This window comes from Dasypus novemcinctus, chromosome 11 (assembly GCF_030445035.2).
Source record: "Dasypus novemcinctus isolate mDasNov1 chromosome 11, mDasNov1.1.hap2, whole genome shotgun sequence".
Taxonomy (NCBI): domain Eukaryota; kingdom Metazoa; phylum Chordata; class Mammalia; order Cingulata; family Dasypodidae; genus Dasypus; species Dasypus novemcinctus.
Window position 1 is genome coordinate 4,317,071 of NC_080683.1, and position 13,574 is coordinate 4,330,644.

Consider the following 13,574-nt stretch of genomic DNA (forward strand, 5'->3'; position numbering starts at 1 on the left):
TAAATTGCAAGGAAAAAATAGAAGAAAGGGAAACTATAAATTGAAGGGGAAAATAGGGCTTAAGAGACATATCAATGAAATGCTAAACTTTGTTTTGGATCCATATTCATACACAACATCAATTAAAATTAAAGTGTCTTATGTGACAAGAAAACTGAACAATGACTGCAGTGAGGAATAATTTTAAAATTTTAGTTGTGGTAATGACATTGCTATTATGTTTCTAAAAAGTCATTATCTTTTACACTTCCTTAATGAAATATTTATGAATGAAATATATGATGTTAGAATTATCTTCAAAATAATCCAGTTTTGTGTATAAAGTAAGTTGGTGGGCCAAATTGATAATAGTTGAAGTGAGGCTATTGGTACTGACTTTTTAGAAACATAATATTAAGGTCATTACCACAACTAAAATCTGCTTTTTCCAAGATAGGCTGTGAGGTAGTCACAAAAAAGACCTCAGTCAAATCCCTAGAGAGGTCTGAAGCTATAAGTGCCCTGCAAAGTTGTCCCACTGTTAGGGGAAAAGTCTAGGGTTTTCATACCCTTACAAAGACCAGTCAATAGAGATAAGTTATCCTCGGGAATTGAGGTGAAATTGGGTGAGGCAACTCTCTTCAGCTAAGGTAATTCCCAAGGAAGGATGACGTCTGAGGACTTTCACTCAGCTACATTCTCAGCAGCTATGGAAATAAATTCTTCAGTCCCAAAGGCACAATCTAGGTGGATCTAGGAAGCTTACACTAGGGAAGCAACGTTCTAGCCACTGGGATACATATGTATGTTCTGAGGAAGGAAAAGAAGAAGTGTTCAGAAAAGTGAGCCTCTAAACCTCATTTGCATTCCCCTATTAACATAGGAACTCTTACTTTAGCTAAATATCCCACGATAGCCAGGAAAGGCTGGATCATGTTGCAGAAACATGTTAATATTCAGTAAAAATCACATCTCAAAGGCTTAACTCTGTTTCAAAGTCTTTCAAGGGATGCAGATTATGAAGTTGCCACCATCTTGTACATCAGCACCTCAACAGTGACTTCCACAGGTATCAGGGGAAGACAAAGCAGAGAGAATTTACATCCACATTTTTTTGAGGAGGTGCTGGGGATCGAACCTGGGACCTCAGACGTGGGAAGCAGTAATTCCTACACTGAGGTACACCCACTCCCCACATTTTAAAAGTTATCTTTATTATTATTTTTAAAGAAGATTTAGATTTTTTAGATTTAGATTACATAAATTTACATAGAAAATATAGGGGATTCCCATATAACTCACCCCCTCCCTCTCCCACACTTTTCCCATTAACAACATCTTTCATTTGTGTGTAAATTTGTTACAATTGATGAATACATATTGAAGTACTGCTACTAACCATGGCCTATAGTTTACTTTATGGTTTATACTTTGCACCCCACAATTTTATAGGTTTTAACAAAATGTATAATGGCCTATATCTGGCATTGCAGTGTCATGCAGAACAATTCCAATGTCCCAAATATGCCCCATGTTACACCTATTTTTCCCTTTCCCTCCACTCACAACCTCTGGGGGTCACTGCCTTTGTATAAATGTTATAAGTTCTTCCAATGCTAGAATAATCAGTCTACCTTAGTCCATAGTTCTCTTCCCCCCTTATGTTTGTTCATTCCTCAACTTTTGGGATTTGGGGATGGTGATGCCTACTCTGGTTACTTTTGAGAGGGGGATTAGATCCCTTGGGGCAAATGGATGGAACTGTCCTGCTTGCAATTATAGACACTCTCTGGTTTTTGGAATGGGTGCTGTCCATCATCATCCTTTTGTTAGTTTTCCTGGGTGAGTCCACTGAATTGGAACCAATTAGAACCTTGTGTAGGAAAATTATAAATGAGTCCAATTCCAATACATTGTGGGACTAGGTTGTCATATATTGCAATGTAAATCCCACTGACAGGGTGCTGAATTCCTGTGGTAGTCTGCTCTGCCCTATAGTTTCTAGATGCCTCTAGCATCCTCAATGGCCCCCCTTTTTGAAGCACTACTTATGGTGGCATTAAATGAGATCCTCCTGAGACATACATAAGCATAACCTCTGGAATGACCTCCTGACTCACTTTGAAATATCTTAGCCATAAAAAATCATTTGTATATAATATTTCACTCATTTGGTCAGGATCTTTTTCCAAATGCATCACTAGTTGGCGCTTGGTAATAATTCCTCCATCCCAGGGAGGGTCATCCCTGGGAGTCATGTCCCTTGTAAGGGGGAAGGTATTGATTTTATGTGCTGAGTTTGGCTTAGAAAGAGGCCAAATTAGAACAAAAAGAAGGCTTTCAGGAGATAATTCCTAGGCAATATATAATACTAGGTGAAATTTTAATTTCACAAGAATAAGGTTCATAAGTACAAATGTCAATATCAAGAGCCTGGTATATTGGTCCGTCTTCCTTTGCTAGGTGATGCCCATGTTCTCTGGAGATTCTTGCCACTCTATCAGAGAATGTAGCAGGACTCCTGAGGATAGGAATTCAATATTCTTTTGGTAATTGTGTGGGTCTCCACCCATCAAGGAAACACCTCATGACCAGTTGAACACATTCATATTCCATAGAGACATGCCCCAACTGCTACTCTCCCCACACATTCTCCCACACCAGTGATCCTCCCCTGCCACAGCTGTGACTCTTTTGCAATCCAAAAACTCTCCAACAACATATCTAAGCCCTCAGTTGACATAGGTGTGCAATGGACACAACCAATCCAATGTCCACAGAGAAAATGTGGAATGGGTGTGGGAAGGGTAACCATGGTGGCTGCTGGGTGTGGGGAACGGGAGGAAGAGATGAGATGTGGAGGCGTTTTCGGGACGTGGAGTTGTCCTGGATAGTGCTTCACGGACAATTACGGGACATTGTAGATCCCCCCAGGGCCCACTGGATGGAACGTGAGAGAGTCTGGGCTATGATGTGGACCATTGACTATGGGGTGCAGTGATGCTCAGAGATGAACTTACCAGGTGCAGTGGATGTGTCATGATGATGGGAGAGAGTGTTGCTGTGGGGGGAGTGGGGGGCGGGGGCGGTGGGGTTGAATGGGACCTCATATTTTTTTTAATGTAATAAAAAAAAAATAATAAATAAATAATTTTTAAAAAATAAATGAATTCAAAACAAAAAACAAAAAAAAACTCTCCAACAACAATGCCACAAGCTAAATAAAAATAATACAAAATTATATATATAATTATATATATATAAATATATATATATATAATTTTAAAACCCACTTTTACGTTCTATTGGCCAGTAATAGTCACCTGGCCCCAAACTGATAGCACAGAAGGCTGGCAAATGTATAGGAGCTTCTGAGATATTGGCTGATATTATTCAAAGTGAGCCTGAATGCTCACTATAGGTAGGTTATTCCTTAGGACACCCATGTACTGTTCTACAAGTTAAATACCTCAGCCTCATAAAACGCAGTTCTCAATGTTAGCAAATGTACTTATAAAGGAGTACTTGTTATTTTAATTAACTTATTAACTAAACATCACATTATTCTAGGAAATCTGGCTGCAAAATATTTGTTTTATGAAACTGTAATGAAAAGAATACACTGGGTCTCTCATTAAGAAGCAAACTTCCAGCATGAAGGCAGAGGGATAATGTTAAGTTGTAAAAATGTCCACCATTCACCTCTATAATAGCGCTTGGGGTTCAACAAGGGAAATTAGATTTCATTGTTTCCCTAAACTCTGATTCTGGTTCATTTCCCAGCCCTGCTTGCTTCCTTACAGGTTCCAAAGCAAAGAGGCACATCTGCAGACAGAGGACTCCCTGCACAACCTAGCACAGAGCTCCCATTTCCCTAGGGTGCCACACCCTCTTAACTCTATGGCACACTGCAGTGTTCCAGTCTGAGGAACTATAGCACAGCCTGGCTTACAGGAGATGAAGGTCCCAAAGGAGCCTGGTTCTCCATCCTGACCCAAGTCGAGAAAAAGAAGGGCTGCCAATGGTGCCTCAAACACAGTGTACATGAGGGAGGAGGGAAGAAGGGCTGCCTGCTCCTCTTGAGCATAACCTCAGAGATGTGCTGTGAGTCACCTCCTTAGGGTCAAAACCCAGAGACTGAGATGGACACCAGCTTTTGGTGCTTGGCCTGTCAAAAGAGCCACAGTGGGTGGTGTGACGTCCATAAGCCTTGGGAAGGAAGATCATCATGGTCCTGTAGGTCACTGTGTCCACAGACAGTGGAGCTCTACCTGCTGACAATGCCAGCTCAGCAGAGCCATCCAGTGACCGTGCGGGAGACAAGGATGGGAGGCATGTGAGTCTGCAATCCTAATGAGGGACCCCAGCCAAAGGGAGCCCTGCTGCTTGTCTGGTGGGGTCCTTGATGCAAGGAGGCCAACTGCCCTTGATGCTACTCCATCTTGGGGATCTGGTAGCTGGGGACCCCATGTGGCAGGTGTAGACATCTAGATGCAGGGATCATTTCCAGCATCACAAGGATCTGGAAAGCCTAGCCTTCATTCTTTACATGGCTCATCCCTAGTTGTTCTAACTCTGATAGACATGATGAGGACACACAATTGGGATAGAAATGAAATAAGATGTGAGGTGATGAGAAAGATTCACAGAAAATAGAAATAAGGACATTCAGAAAAATAGTGACAAAGGTGGAGATGGGAAGGAGAGGTAGAGAAAGGATGGAGACCTAGAGGGAGACACAGAAAGAAAGAAATGTGCTGAGATAAAGTTACAACAGAAAGACAGAGAGAGGAGACGTCTCTTGACCCTGGAATCACCTTGACCCCTAGACTTCCTTGCTATGCAAACAAACTAAGTTTGAGTTTGGTTTCTATCATTTGGAACCAAGTGTAGGATTCTTTCTCAAAAATAAAAATTGGCCTTGATAAATGTGATTTGCAAAGATATATTTGAAATATCAGACCTGTTTCTCTGTGACACCAAGTGTCACTATATCTGCCCCCAAACAACTCCACTATGTTACACAAATGCAACAAACAGGAAGGGGTCAGGTCACTCTATGGCCATTGCACTGAACATCAATTGCAGAGACCATGGAGGATGGAGCAAGTGAATTGTTTTTCCACCCTCTTGCCCAGCTTGCATGGGAACACATGCTCCTAGCCTCGTTTCAGGGAACAACCCCTCCTTCTAGTCGTGGGGTGGCTGAATCACCTCCAATATGTTCCCGTCATTCTCAGTGGATTCCTGGTCTGCCCACTTAAGGAGGCTCAGGGTAGAGCTAAGACATTCATGTTTAAGAATGTAAAAGCTTTATATGCACCTAAATAGTTTTGGTGTGTATCTCTTGAGAATTTTTTGGAGAGAGAACAGAAAAACTCTCTGGCACTGAGTGGGAGCAGCTGGCAGCCGAGGAAGAGGCTCCAGGCTCAGTGCAGGAAGCAGAGGCACAGCCAGGTCCTGGGGCAGGGTCACAGGAGGTGACCTGGTAGCATGTCAGTCACTGTAGTAGCCTGATCTAGGGGGAAAGAGGGTGGTGCAGGCGCTGGGTATCTGGGCAAGGACAAGGAAGCATTGCAGTAGAGCAGTCACCAATCCCATCCAGCAGTCCACAGGCGTCAGTGCAGGAGCCCTGTAGAAGGCAGAGGGTGCATGGGGAGAGCACAGCACCCCAAGGGGCACACACCTTCCCTGCAGACCCTGCATGGCCTCAGAGAAAGTTGGGGTCCAGGACATCTCATCATCAAGGCCCCCAGTGTCTGTGTAAAGGTGAAATCACTAAAGTGAGTGCGGAACTTCAGCTTGACGCAAATGAGTGGCAGCAGCTGCTCCCCTTCAGGAAATACGCCTCTAGGGACTGAGAGTTCCATGATTTTAGAAATTGTATAATAATGCACCCTCTTTTCATCATCGTGGCCTCCACCAAATGTCTGCAGCAGAACCTCCATGTGCTGCCAAGGGGACCTCACCCTTCTTTAACCTTTGAGAGAGGGAGGCGTCACTGGATATATGGCCTGGTCCTGGCAAAAACCTCTGGAGATTCCTACAGAATCTGTGTAAACTTTTCCCAGAACTCTTGATCCATAGCAGAGAAAGACCATGAACTGAGACCCCTGTGCCTGGTACACTCTCCTCAGGCCCTTTCCTCTTACACCTGCTCCACCACCCCCCATTGGATCAGAGCAGAAACATTACCTGTGGGTGGAGGCCCTCGAGATCCTGCAAAAAGAAGATAGAGAAAAGGTGTCATGATGCAAACAGGCCCAAAAGGAAATGAGATACGCAACATAATGGGAAATTTAATTTCTCACATCATATACCATGAAGATTTAATTGTACTAAGCTAAAAGCCCTAAATGAATGAAATTCTCGCTAGAAGGAAGGGAAGCTGAGGCTCTGACCCTCTTCATGGAGGAACTTTCAAAAAGGAGCCAGTGAGACAGGCTGACCTTTAAGAGAGTCCCTGGACATTCTCCCCCAAGTCCCCTGGTTGCTAGGTCTACCTGTCAACAGGTAAAATCAGATCTAGACATCTCCCCTAGGCTGGTCTATCTCCTTCCACCACCAATCCAGCCTCTTTCCTTGCTAGAGGCAGGGGCCTCCCTGGACAGAGGGTCACAGGCAGAGCCCACCTGCCCCATCCCGAGGCTCTTACCTTTCTGACTCCTACGATGGACGAAGAGGCCCAGCCCAAGGAAGATCAGGCCCAGCACGAAGCCCCCAACGCCGCTCAGCAGCTTGCTCTGGGCAGATTCAGACTGTGGCCCTGGAGAGCAGAGGCCTGGGGTCAGCGCCTGCCCACCCCACTGTCCATCTGGTAACCTGGAGGCCAGTCCTAGCCCCGCAGTGAGGTGCCAGGGGAACACAGTTCTCCATCTGACAGCAGCTGAGGAGGGAGGGACCCGTTGCTAGACCCTGGGGCAGAGTGGGTGGGCGAGGAAGACACGTCCACCACCCAAATCCTAAGACCCACACTCAAGCCTCAATAATCCACAGCCCCAGGTACTCAGGGCTGGGTTCCTGAACCTCAGTGTGCAGCGTGATCTCTCTGGCATCTGCACAGAATGAGACCAGGATGGGACAAGAGGCGTTCCAGTCTCCTGTGCTTCCCAGCTCAGCACTGCCATCAGGAAAAGGGTGGGACGGGATGAGCCCGAGGGGCCCTTCCCTATGTCTTGGGGACCCTCAGGGAAAGGGAAGAAACTACGCTTACGCCACTGCACTGCAAGTGGACTCTGGAGGCTGGGGTGCTCCACGCGGCAGGTGTAGACGTCCCCCTGCTGGGGAGTCATTTCCAGCATCACGAGGATCTGGTAGGTCCAGTCCCCGTTCCTAATTACAGGGGTCGACACAACGCCGGCCGTCTCCTCCTGGTCATTCCGGAACCACTGGACTTTGACCTGGCCTGGGTAGAAGTCTGTCACCGAGCAGACCAGCAGGTTGTGGTGGTTCAGGGCCTCTGTCTTGGAGAGGAAGATGGTCACTGTGGGCTCCACTAGGAGAGTAAGAGTCAGAGAAACACAGCGAGTGAGATGAGAGGCCTCAAGGCAAGGCAGGTCTCCCCAGGGGTCAAGTCCATCCTTGGTGCAACAGTGGAAAGATGCCTGGATTCCAAGTTTTGGACTAGAATCTGGGCTCTGCACTTACAATGGTGCCTATTAGTTCACTTTTCAGAGCATCAAACAATGATAATAATCATTCTATGGGAGGTACAAAGTTGGTATTCTTGAATCACTTTAAAATTATAAATCACTATATTATATAGGTAAGAGTCATAAAATTAAAAATAGTAATGATAATAAGCCTGGATTTCTTCTCCCAATCCAACCTATCAAAGGTCACCATTGGGGCTAGCTGGTGAATCACCCGAGGACTGTGACGCTGTTTTCTGTAAGTGCCAGTGTTTCCCACAATAGAGAAAACAGAACTTTGACTTGCCTCTGCTGATGTGAGACCATCAAAACTAGTCATTGCCCTGAGAATATAGTCACATGGATAGAAAGTTTAGATTTTACAGACATTTGTATGTCTAGCAAATTAAACAGACCAAGTGACCATCACATCCTTCCTTTTGAAGGGTTCTGCAGAGCCAGCTTCCCAGACATAGTTGAGGTCAAGGGAGGAAGAGTTGTGAGAGTCCACACAGCTTGCAACGATAGGGTAAGGAGCAGATGGACTCATCTCAGAGAGTAAAAACAGGTTCATGCTTCTTCCATGCATGTTAGAGTTGGAGAGTCCCTAGGAAAGCAGCCACTCAGCACTGGAGCTGAAGTGCCTCATCTGTCTCCAGGCAGACATTTTTTTATGAAGGTCTCAATCCAGTGCCTCCCACAGTGTCTTCATCAGATAGCACCAGACGAACATCTGAGGTGAAGATTTAACTCAACTATAGAAGATGCCTGTCCAGATCTGAAGACTTAGAGCATTAGGGGTTTGAAGAAGCAAAGAAGGGGGTGGGGAGGTATATGGGAACCTCATATTTTTTTAATGTAACATTAAAAATTAATTAATTAATTTAAAAAATAAAATAAAAGTGATTTAACAAAAAAAAAGAAGCAAAGGAAAAAAGTGATTCAAGAGTAGACATCTCTGTGATATTTATTTTAAAACCTCTTATTCTCATACTTGGGATTTTTGATAGGGGAAAATAAATGGACATCATTTTCAGGGGTGGGAAAATTACTGTCACAGAGATGTTCACTTCTATTATCTTAGACACTTTGAGGAGCATTAAGCCTTGCTGGGAAGACAGTTCTTAGAGAGAAATGACGTGCTTTATGAGAGTCAACAAATGACTGACCCTCTTGTTGCCTCTGATTTCTCTGTGAAATGTGGGTCATGTTATGCATGTTGCATCTAGATCTTCATTTTTACAAATTTAAGAGTTATACAAATTTTTAGTATGCAAAATATTCCTCATCTTCCATGTATAACAGTTGGAAAGATGGGGTTAATATTTTAGCAAGAAAACAGGCAAAAATAAGACCCCCAGCCATGATGATAAGTGTGATGCTTCTTTATGCAAGAATCTATTGCATTCATGCTCTCTGAAAGCACATGAAACATTAATGAAACTGACTTTTCTTTAGAAAGTCTCCAGCTGCTTATATCCTTCCTGAACTAAGAAACAGTTTTTACAAACCTGAGGCAAGACTGTGTCAACAGAAGCACAATTCACAAACTTTCACAGCATTTGGGCAGTCACCTTTAGAATTTTTTACTAAGCAGTTTTATTGAAATATATTCTAACTCCATACAATCCATCCAAGTTGTACAATCAATGGATCTCAGGGCAATCAGACTTTTTCATTCATCACCACATTCAATTTGAACTTTTTCATTACTCCAAAGAGAAAAGCCCCATACCCTTTATGCCCCTCCACATTGACCCTTAGCATTGGTGTGGTACCTTTGATAAAAATGATGAAGAATACTAAACCTTACAGTTAACCATAGTCCACAGTTTTTATTAGGTGTGTTTTTCCCATATACCACCCTTCTATTAATACTTTGTAAAAGCAAAGCACATTTGTTAGAGTTCATGAATGAACATTCTTAAAAATTGAACTATTAACCAGTCATCATCTCTAACAGGTTCACTGTGTTATATAGTCTCATGTTTTATCCTCTAGGTTTTATTGTATTGATATACATGACCTTAAACTTGCCTTTTCAACCACATTCACTCATAATTCAGTGCTGTTAACTATACTCACAGTAACGTGCAGCCAAACCACCCCCCCCCCATTCATTTCCAAATTTTACAACAAATCTAATTAGAAATTATCTGCCCTCATTCCATCTCCTGGTAACCTGTATTCCAGATTCTAACTTCATAAGTTTTCTTATTATAATTAGTTCATATTAGTGAGATCCTACAATATTTGACCTTTTGTGCCTGGCTTATTTCACTCACCATAATATCCTCAAGGTCCATCCATGTTGTCACATGCATCAGGACTTCATTCCTTTTTACAGCTGAATAATATTCCATTGTATGTTTATACCACATTTATTTATCCATTCATCGGTTGAGGAGTCACCTTTCATTTTGAGGCATAGATGGTATTAATGAGGGAGAAAATGTTCAGAATACCAGGTCATCCTCTCCAGCCTTAAACATCAAATGTCAAATGGCAGCAATATCAATCTATTCTTTTAATAAATTTAGTATCACGTTTCTCTTGCCCCTGTCTAAGGACAGTAATAAAAGGTTACAAAGCCTAGCAAATATAAATTATGGCTATAGACAAGACAAAAATCTCTCTTCCTCTGTCCTTCCCTCACTCCCTCTCCCTATTCCTTGTAGTTTAGATTCTCCTTTTAAAATAGAGGACAGGATGTCAAAACAGAATATAAAGCTTACAAGGTAAAATGAAATAGGGAAGAGACGGCAATGAGAAGTTTCCTGTCGTGGCCTGTGAAGGCGCTGAGCTATTCCCCTATTACGTATTAGTTGTGTAGGTCTGGAGCAGGTGCGTCTGGGAACAGGTGTGCTGAGCCCCATCAGCAGAGGCAAAGTCGGGGTCAGAGTCACCCCAGTCCACACTGGAGCGAGGGAAGCAGAGAGGAGAAACACCAAACACAGCCCTGGAATGGGGAGACGCCCTCAACAACCTCTGTCCCACCCCAGGGTCCCTCAGAATAAACAAAGGCCTCCCTCCCACCCCTCCCTCCTGCCCTAAAGAAAAGCCCCTCTGCTGTGCTCTGGGCTGTGTGGTGCACGTAGGCTACGGCCGCGCCAGGCCGGTGGGCTTCCCCATCTCACCGGGTCTGCACAGCTTTCACCTGGCCACAAAGCATCGGTGAGAACCCCTCTTCCACTGCCTGAAACCTCATCTGAGGCCTGCTTTGGGCGTCTGCCAGCTGCTCCCATCTGTCCCCACATTCTCTCTAGGTCTCTGCACTTTCCACGTCACAGACCCCCGGGGGAGGAAGCCTCAGCTGGCCTGGCCTGAGAAGATGATTCCAGTGAACATCCTGATTTGGTGTCTCACATCAATGCCCTGCTGGGGCTGTGTGGAGGGAGGACCTTAGGAGGAGGGCAGTGTAGACCAAGGTGGGTAGATGACGAAGAAATAGCTACCAAGGGGACAGTTACAGTAGACATTGCTCAGGGGACATGCTCTGCTCCCTCGGGGGGAGATAAAAGCCGTGAGCACCTTCCTTTTGGAAACTAGAGAGACCCCCAGCTCCCTGGCCAGCACCTCTTGGATCTGTGCTGGGTAGTGGGTTAAGTGTGAATAGGAGTCGTCCCTCATTGAGGGGCCATCCAGGACTCTACCCTGCATTCAATTCAGATCAAGAAACGTGTACTGTGAAGGGATCTGTGGCCTCCTCAGTATCTCTAGTATTATAATTAGAAATGATGCCTTAGACTCCCAGCTGCTAAGACAAATTCCCTGTGATGAATGCTCAACAGGAATGTGTTGGCTCACAGTCCAGAGGCTAGATGGCATGCTTGCAGGACATGTAGCATGCTGTGGGCTGGCAATCCTAAGGGGGCCTTGGCTTTTCTGTTTCATAGCTGTGTCCTCTTTTTTATCTTCTAGATATGGAGAGCTTCCAGCTTCTTGCTCTACATGGCTTCCTAGTCATAAAATCTTCAGTAACAGGATTAAGGCTCATCCTGTTTCAGATGGCCACAACTTCACTAAAAATAACATCTTCAAAAGGTCCTTTTTACAATGGGTTGACATACAAAGGAATGAATTAAAGTTAAGAACATGTTTTCCTGGGATACATGAGTCAGTCTTCCATGTTCTTGTGCAGTTGCCATGCCCTCCCCAACACTGGGGTTTCTAACCCTGCCCTCTCAGAGCATTAGGATGGCAGCCAGGCTATGTGCAAATTCCAGGGCCCACTCCCCTCATCTCCAAGCACTGAGGTGTCGGACTCTCTCTGAATATCAAGGGGCAAGGCCTGCCCCTCCAAACACTGGGGCACAGGGGCTACCCATGCACATGAGTGGGCCCAGTCTTTGCCTGAGGAGATCCTTTCCATCCAGACCTCGACTTCCATGGTTCTTCCTTTGAAGTCCTTCTACCTTCGATTCATCCTTTCTCTGTCATTTTCAGGCAGTGCTTCTGCCCATATAAATTTCGTGAAACCTCATGCCTTCTCATGTAGTTCAAGGGGGTTGAAACCATTAGACAGAAAAACTGTCCACACATGCTTCCTGGATGACTTCATTTCCAATTCTGACATCCTCTGAGATCTCTGCTGGGACGCATGTTCAGCCACACCGGCTTTAGAAAAGGGAGTTGTTCTGTTAAACCTTCCCATGGAGCCTCCTTCTCTGGGGAGTCACTCAGCGGAAGCTCAGGGAGGCCTTGCTAGGGTTGCTGCTGGCTCTAGTTACAGAGCACAATGAGTGGATAAGCTGAGAATTTTCAAAACCATCAATTTCTGTTTCCTTAGGGCTTAAGAGTTTAATTCTCATATTATCCCTTTCCATTTGTGTTTTACTATAAACTCCAAGGAGAAATCAGGCTGCATATTCCACACTTAATTTGGAAGTCTCCTCAAATAAATATCCAAGTTCATCGCTTGCCTTCCTTCTGACATGGGAATCCAATTTCACCAAGTTCTGTGCTACCTTACTACAAGGATAGACTTTCCTCCTGTTTCCAAAAACACATTCATTTAAAACTTCACCAGAAGTACCTTTAACATCCATATTTCTACTAGCAATTTCTTTAAAGCAAACTAGGCTTTTTCTATCAAGCACATCACATTTTTTCCAGCCTCTACCCATATTCAGTTTCAAATCTGTTTCCAGTGTTTTAAGTAGTTGAAATATCCCATTTTCTGGTACTGAAATCTGTATTAGTCAAGGTTCTCCTGAGAAAAATAACTAACAGATATACATACATGCATGCCTCTCTCCATATATATATGTAAATGTATACATATATGTATACATAAATCAATATATAAAGAGATTTGTTACAGAACTGAAAGAACTGACTCACCTGACCATGGGGACTGGTAAATCTGAATTCTGAAAGCAGGTTGCAAGCTGGACACTCCAACAAAGGGGACTTTGGATTCCCCAGGAGAAGGCTCCTGGCGGAAGCTGAGATAGGTATTCTTCCTTCTGCCTGCTGAATCATCAGTTCTCCCTACAAGGTCTCCAACTGATTGGATGAGGAGACTTCTGTCATTGCTGAAGACAATCTCCTTTGTTGATTGTGTATGTAATCGTCCATAGATACAGTCAAAGGGCTAAGGACTTAAATCTACCAAAAGATACCCCCACAGAAATAATCAGGCCAGTGCTTGTTTGACCAAACCACTGGACACCGTAATCTAGCCAAGTTGATTCATGAAATTATCGAAAATGCTTTTCCTAGAATTTTATTTTACTTTAATAAAAATTCAAGGAGGAGGATATGGCTCAGTTGATTGGGCTCCCGTTTACCTTATGGGAGGCCCAGTTCAATACCTGTGGCCTCCTGGTGAAGGGAAGGTGGCCCGCGCTGCTACGGAGAGCTGATGCCCCTCACCACTGTGGAGAGCTGATGCCCCTCACCACTGTGGAGAGCTGATGCCCCTCACCACTGCGGAGAGCTGATGGCCCGCACTGCCACAGA

At 44.3% G+C, this 13,574-nt stretch overlaps 1 protein-coding gene across 1 annotated transcript; it reads right to left on the reverse strand.

The window, feature by feature from the left end:
• Positions 1-5,541: 5,541 nt before the first annotated feature.
• Positions 5,542-13,094, reverse strand: LOC101440773 (HLA class II histocompatibility antigen, DQ beta 2 chain-like). The gene is made up of 5 exons (XM_071218704.1): positions 12,954-13,094; positions 7,193-7,616; positions 6,635-6,745; positions 6,175-6,198; positions 5,542-5,611 (listed from the first exon to the last, which is right to left on the reverse strand). The coding sequence occupies exons 1-5, from the start codon at positions 13,092-13,094 to the stop codon at positions 5,598-5,600; spliced, it is 714 nt and encodes a 237-aa protein (XP_071074805.1). The 3' UTR covers positions 5,542-5,597.
• Positions 13,095-13,574: the final 480 nt, after the last annotated feature.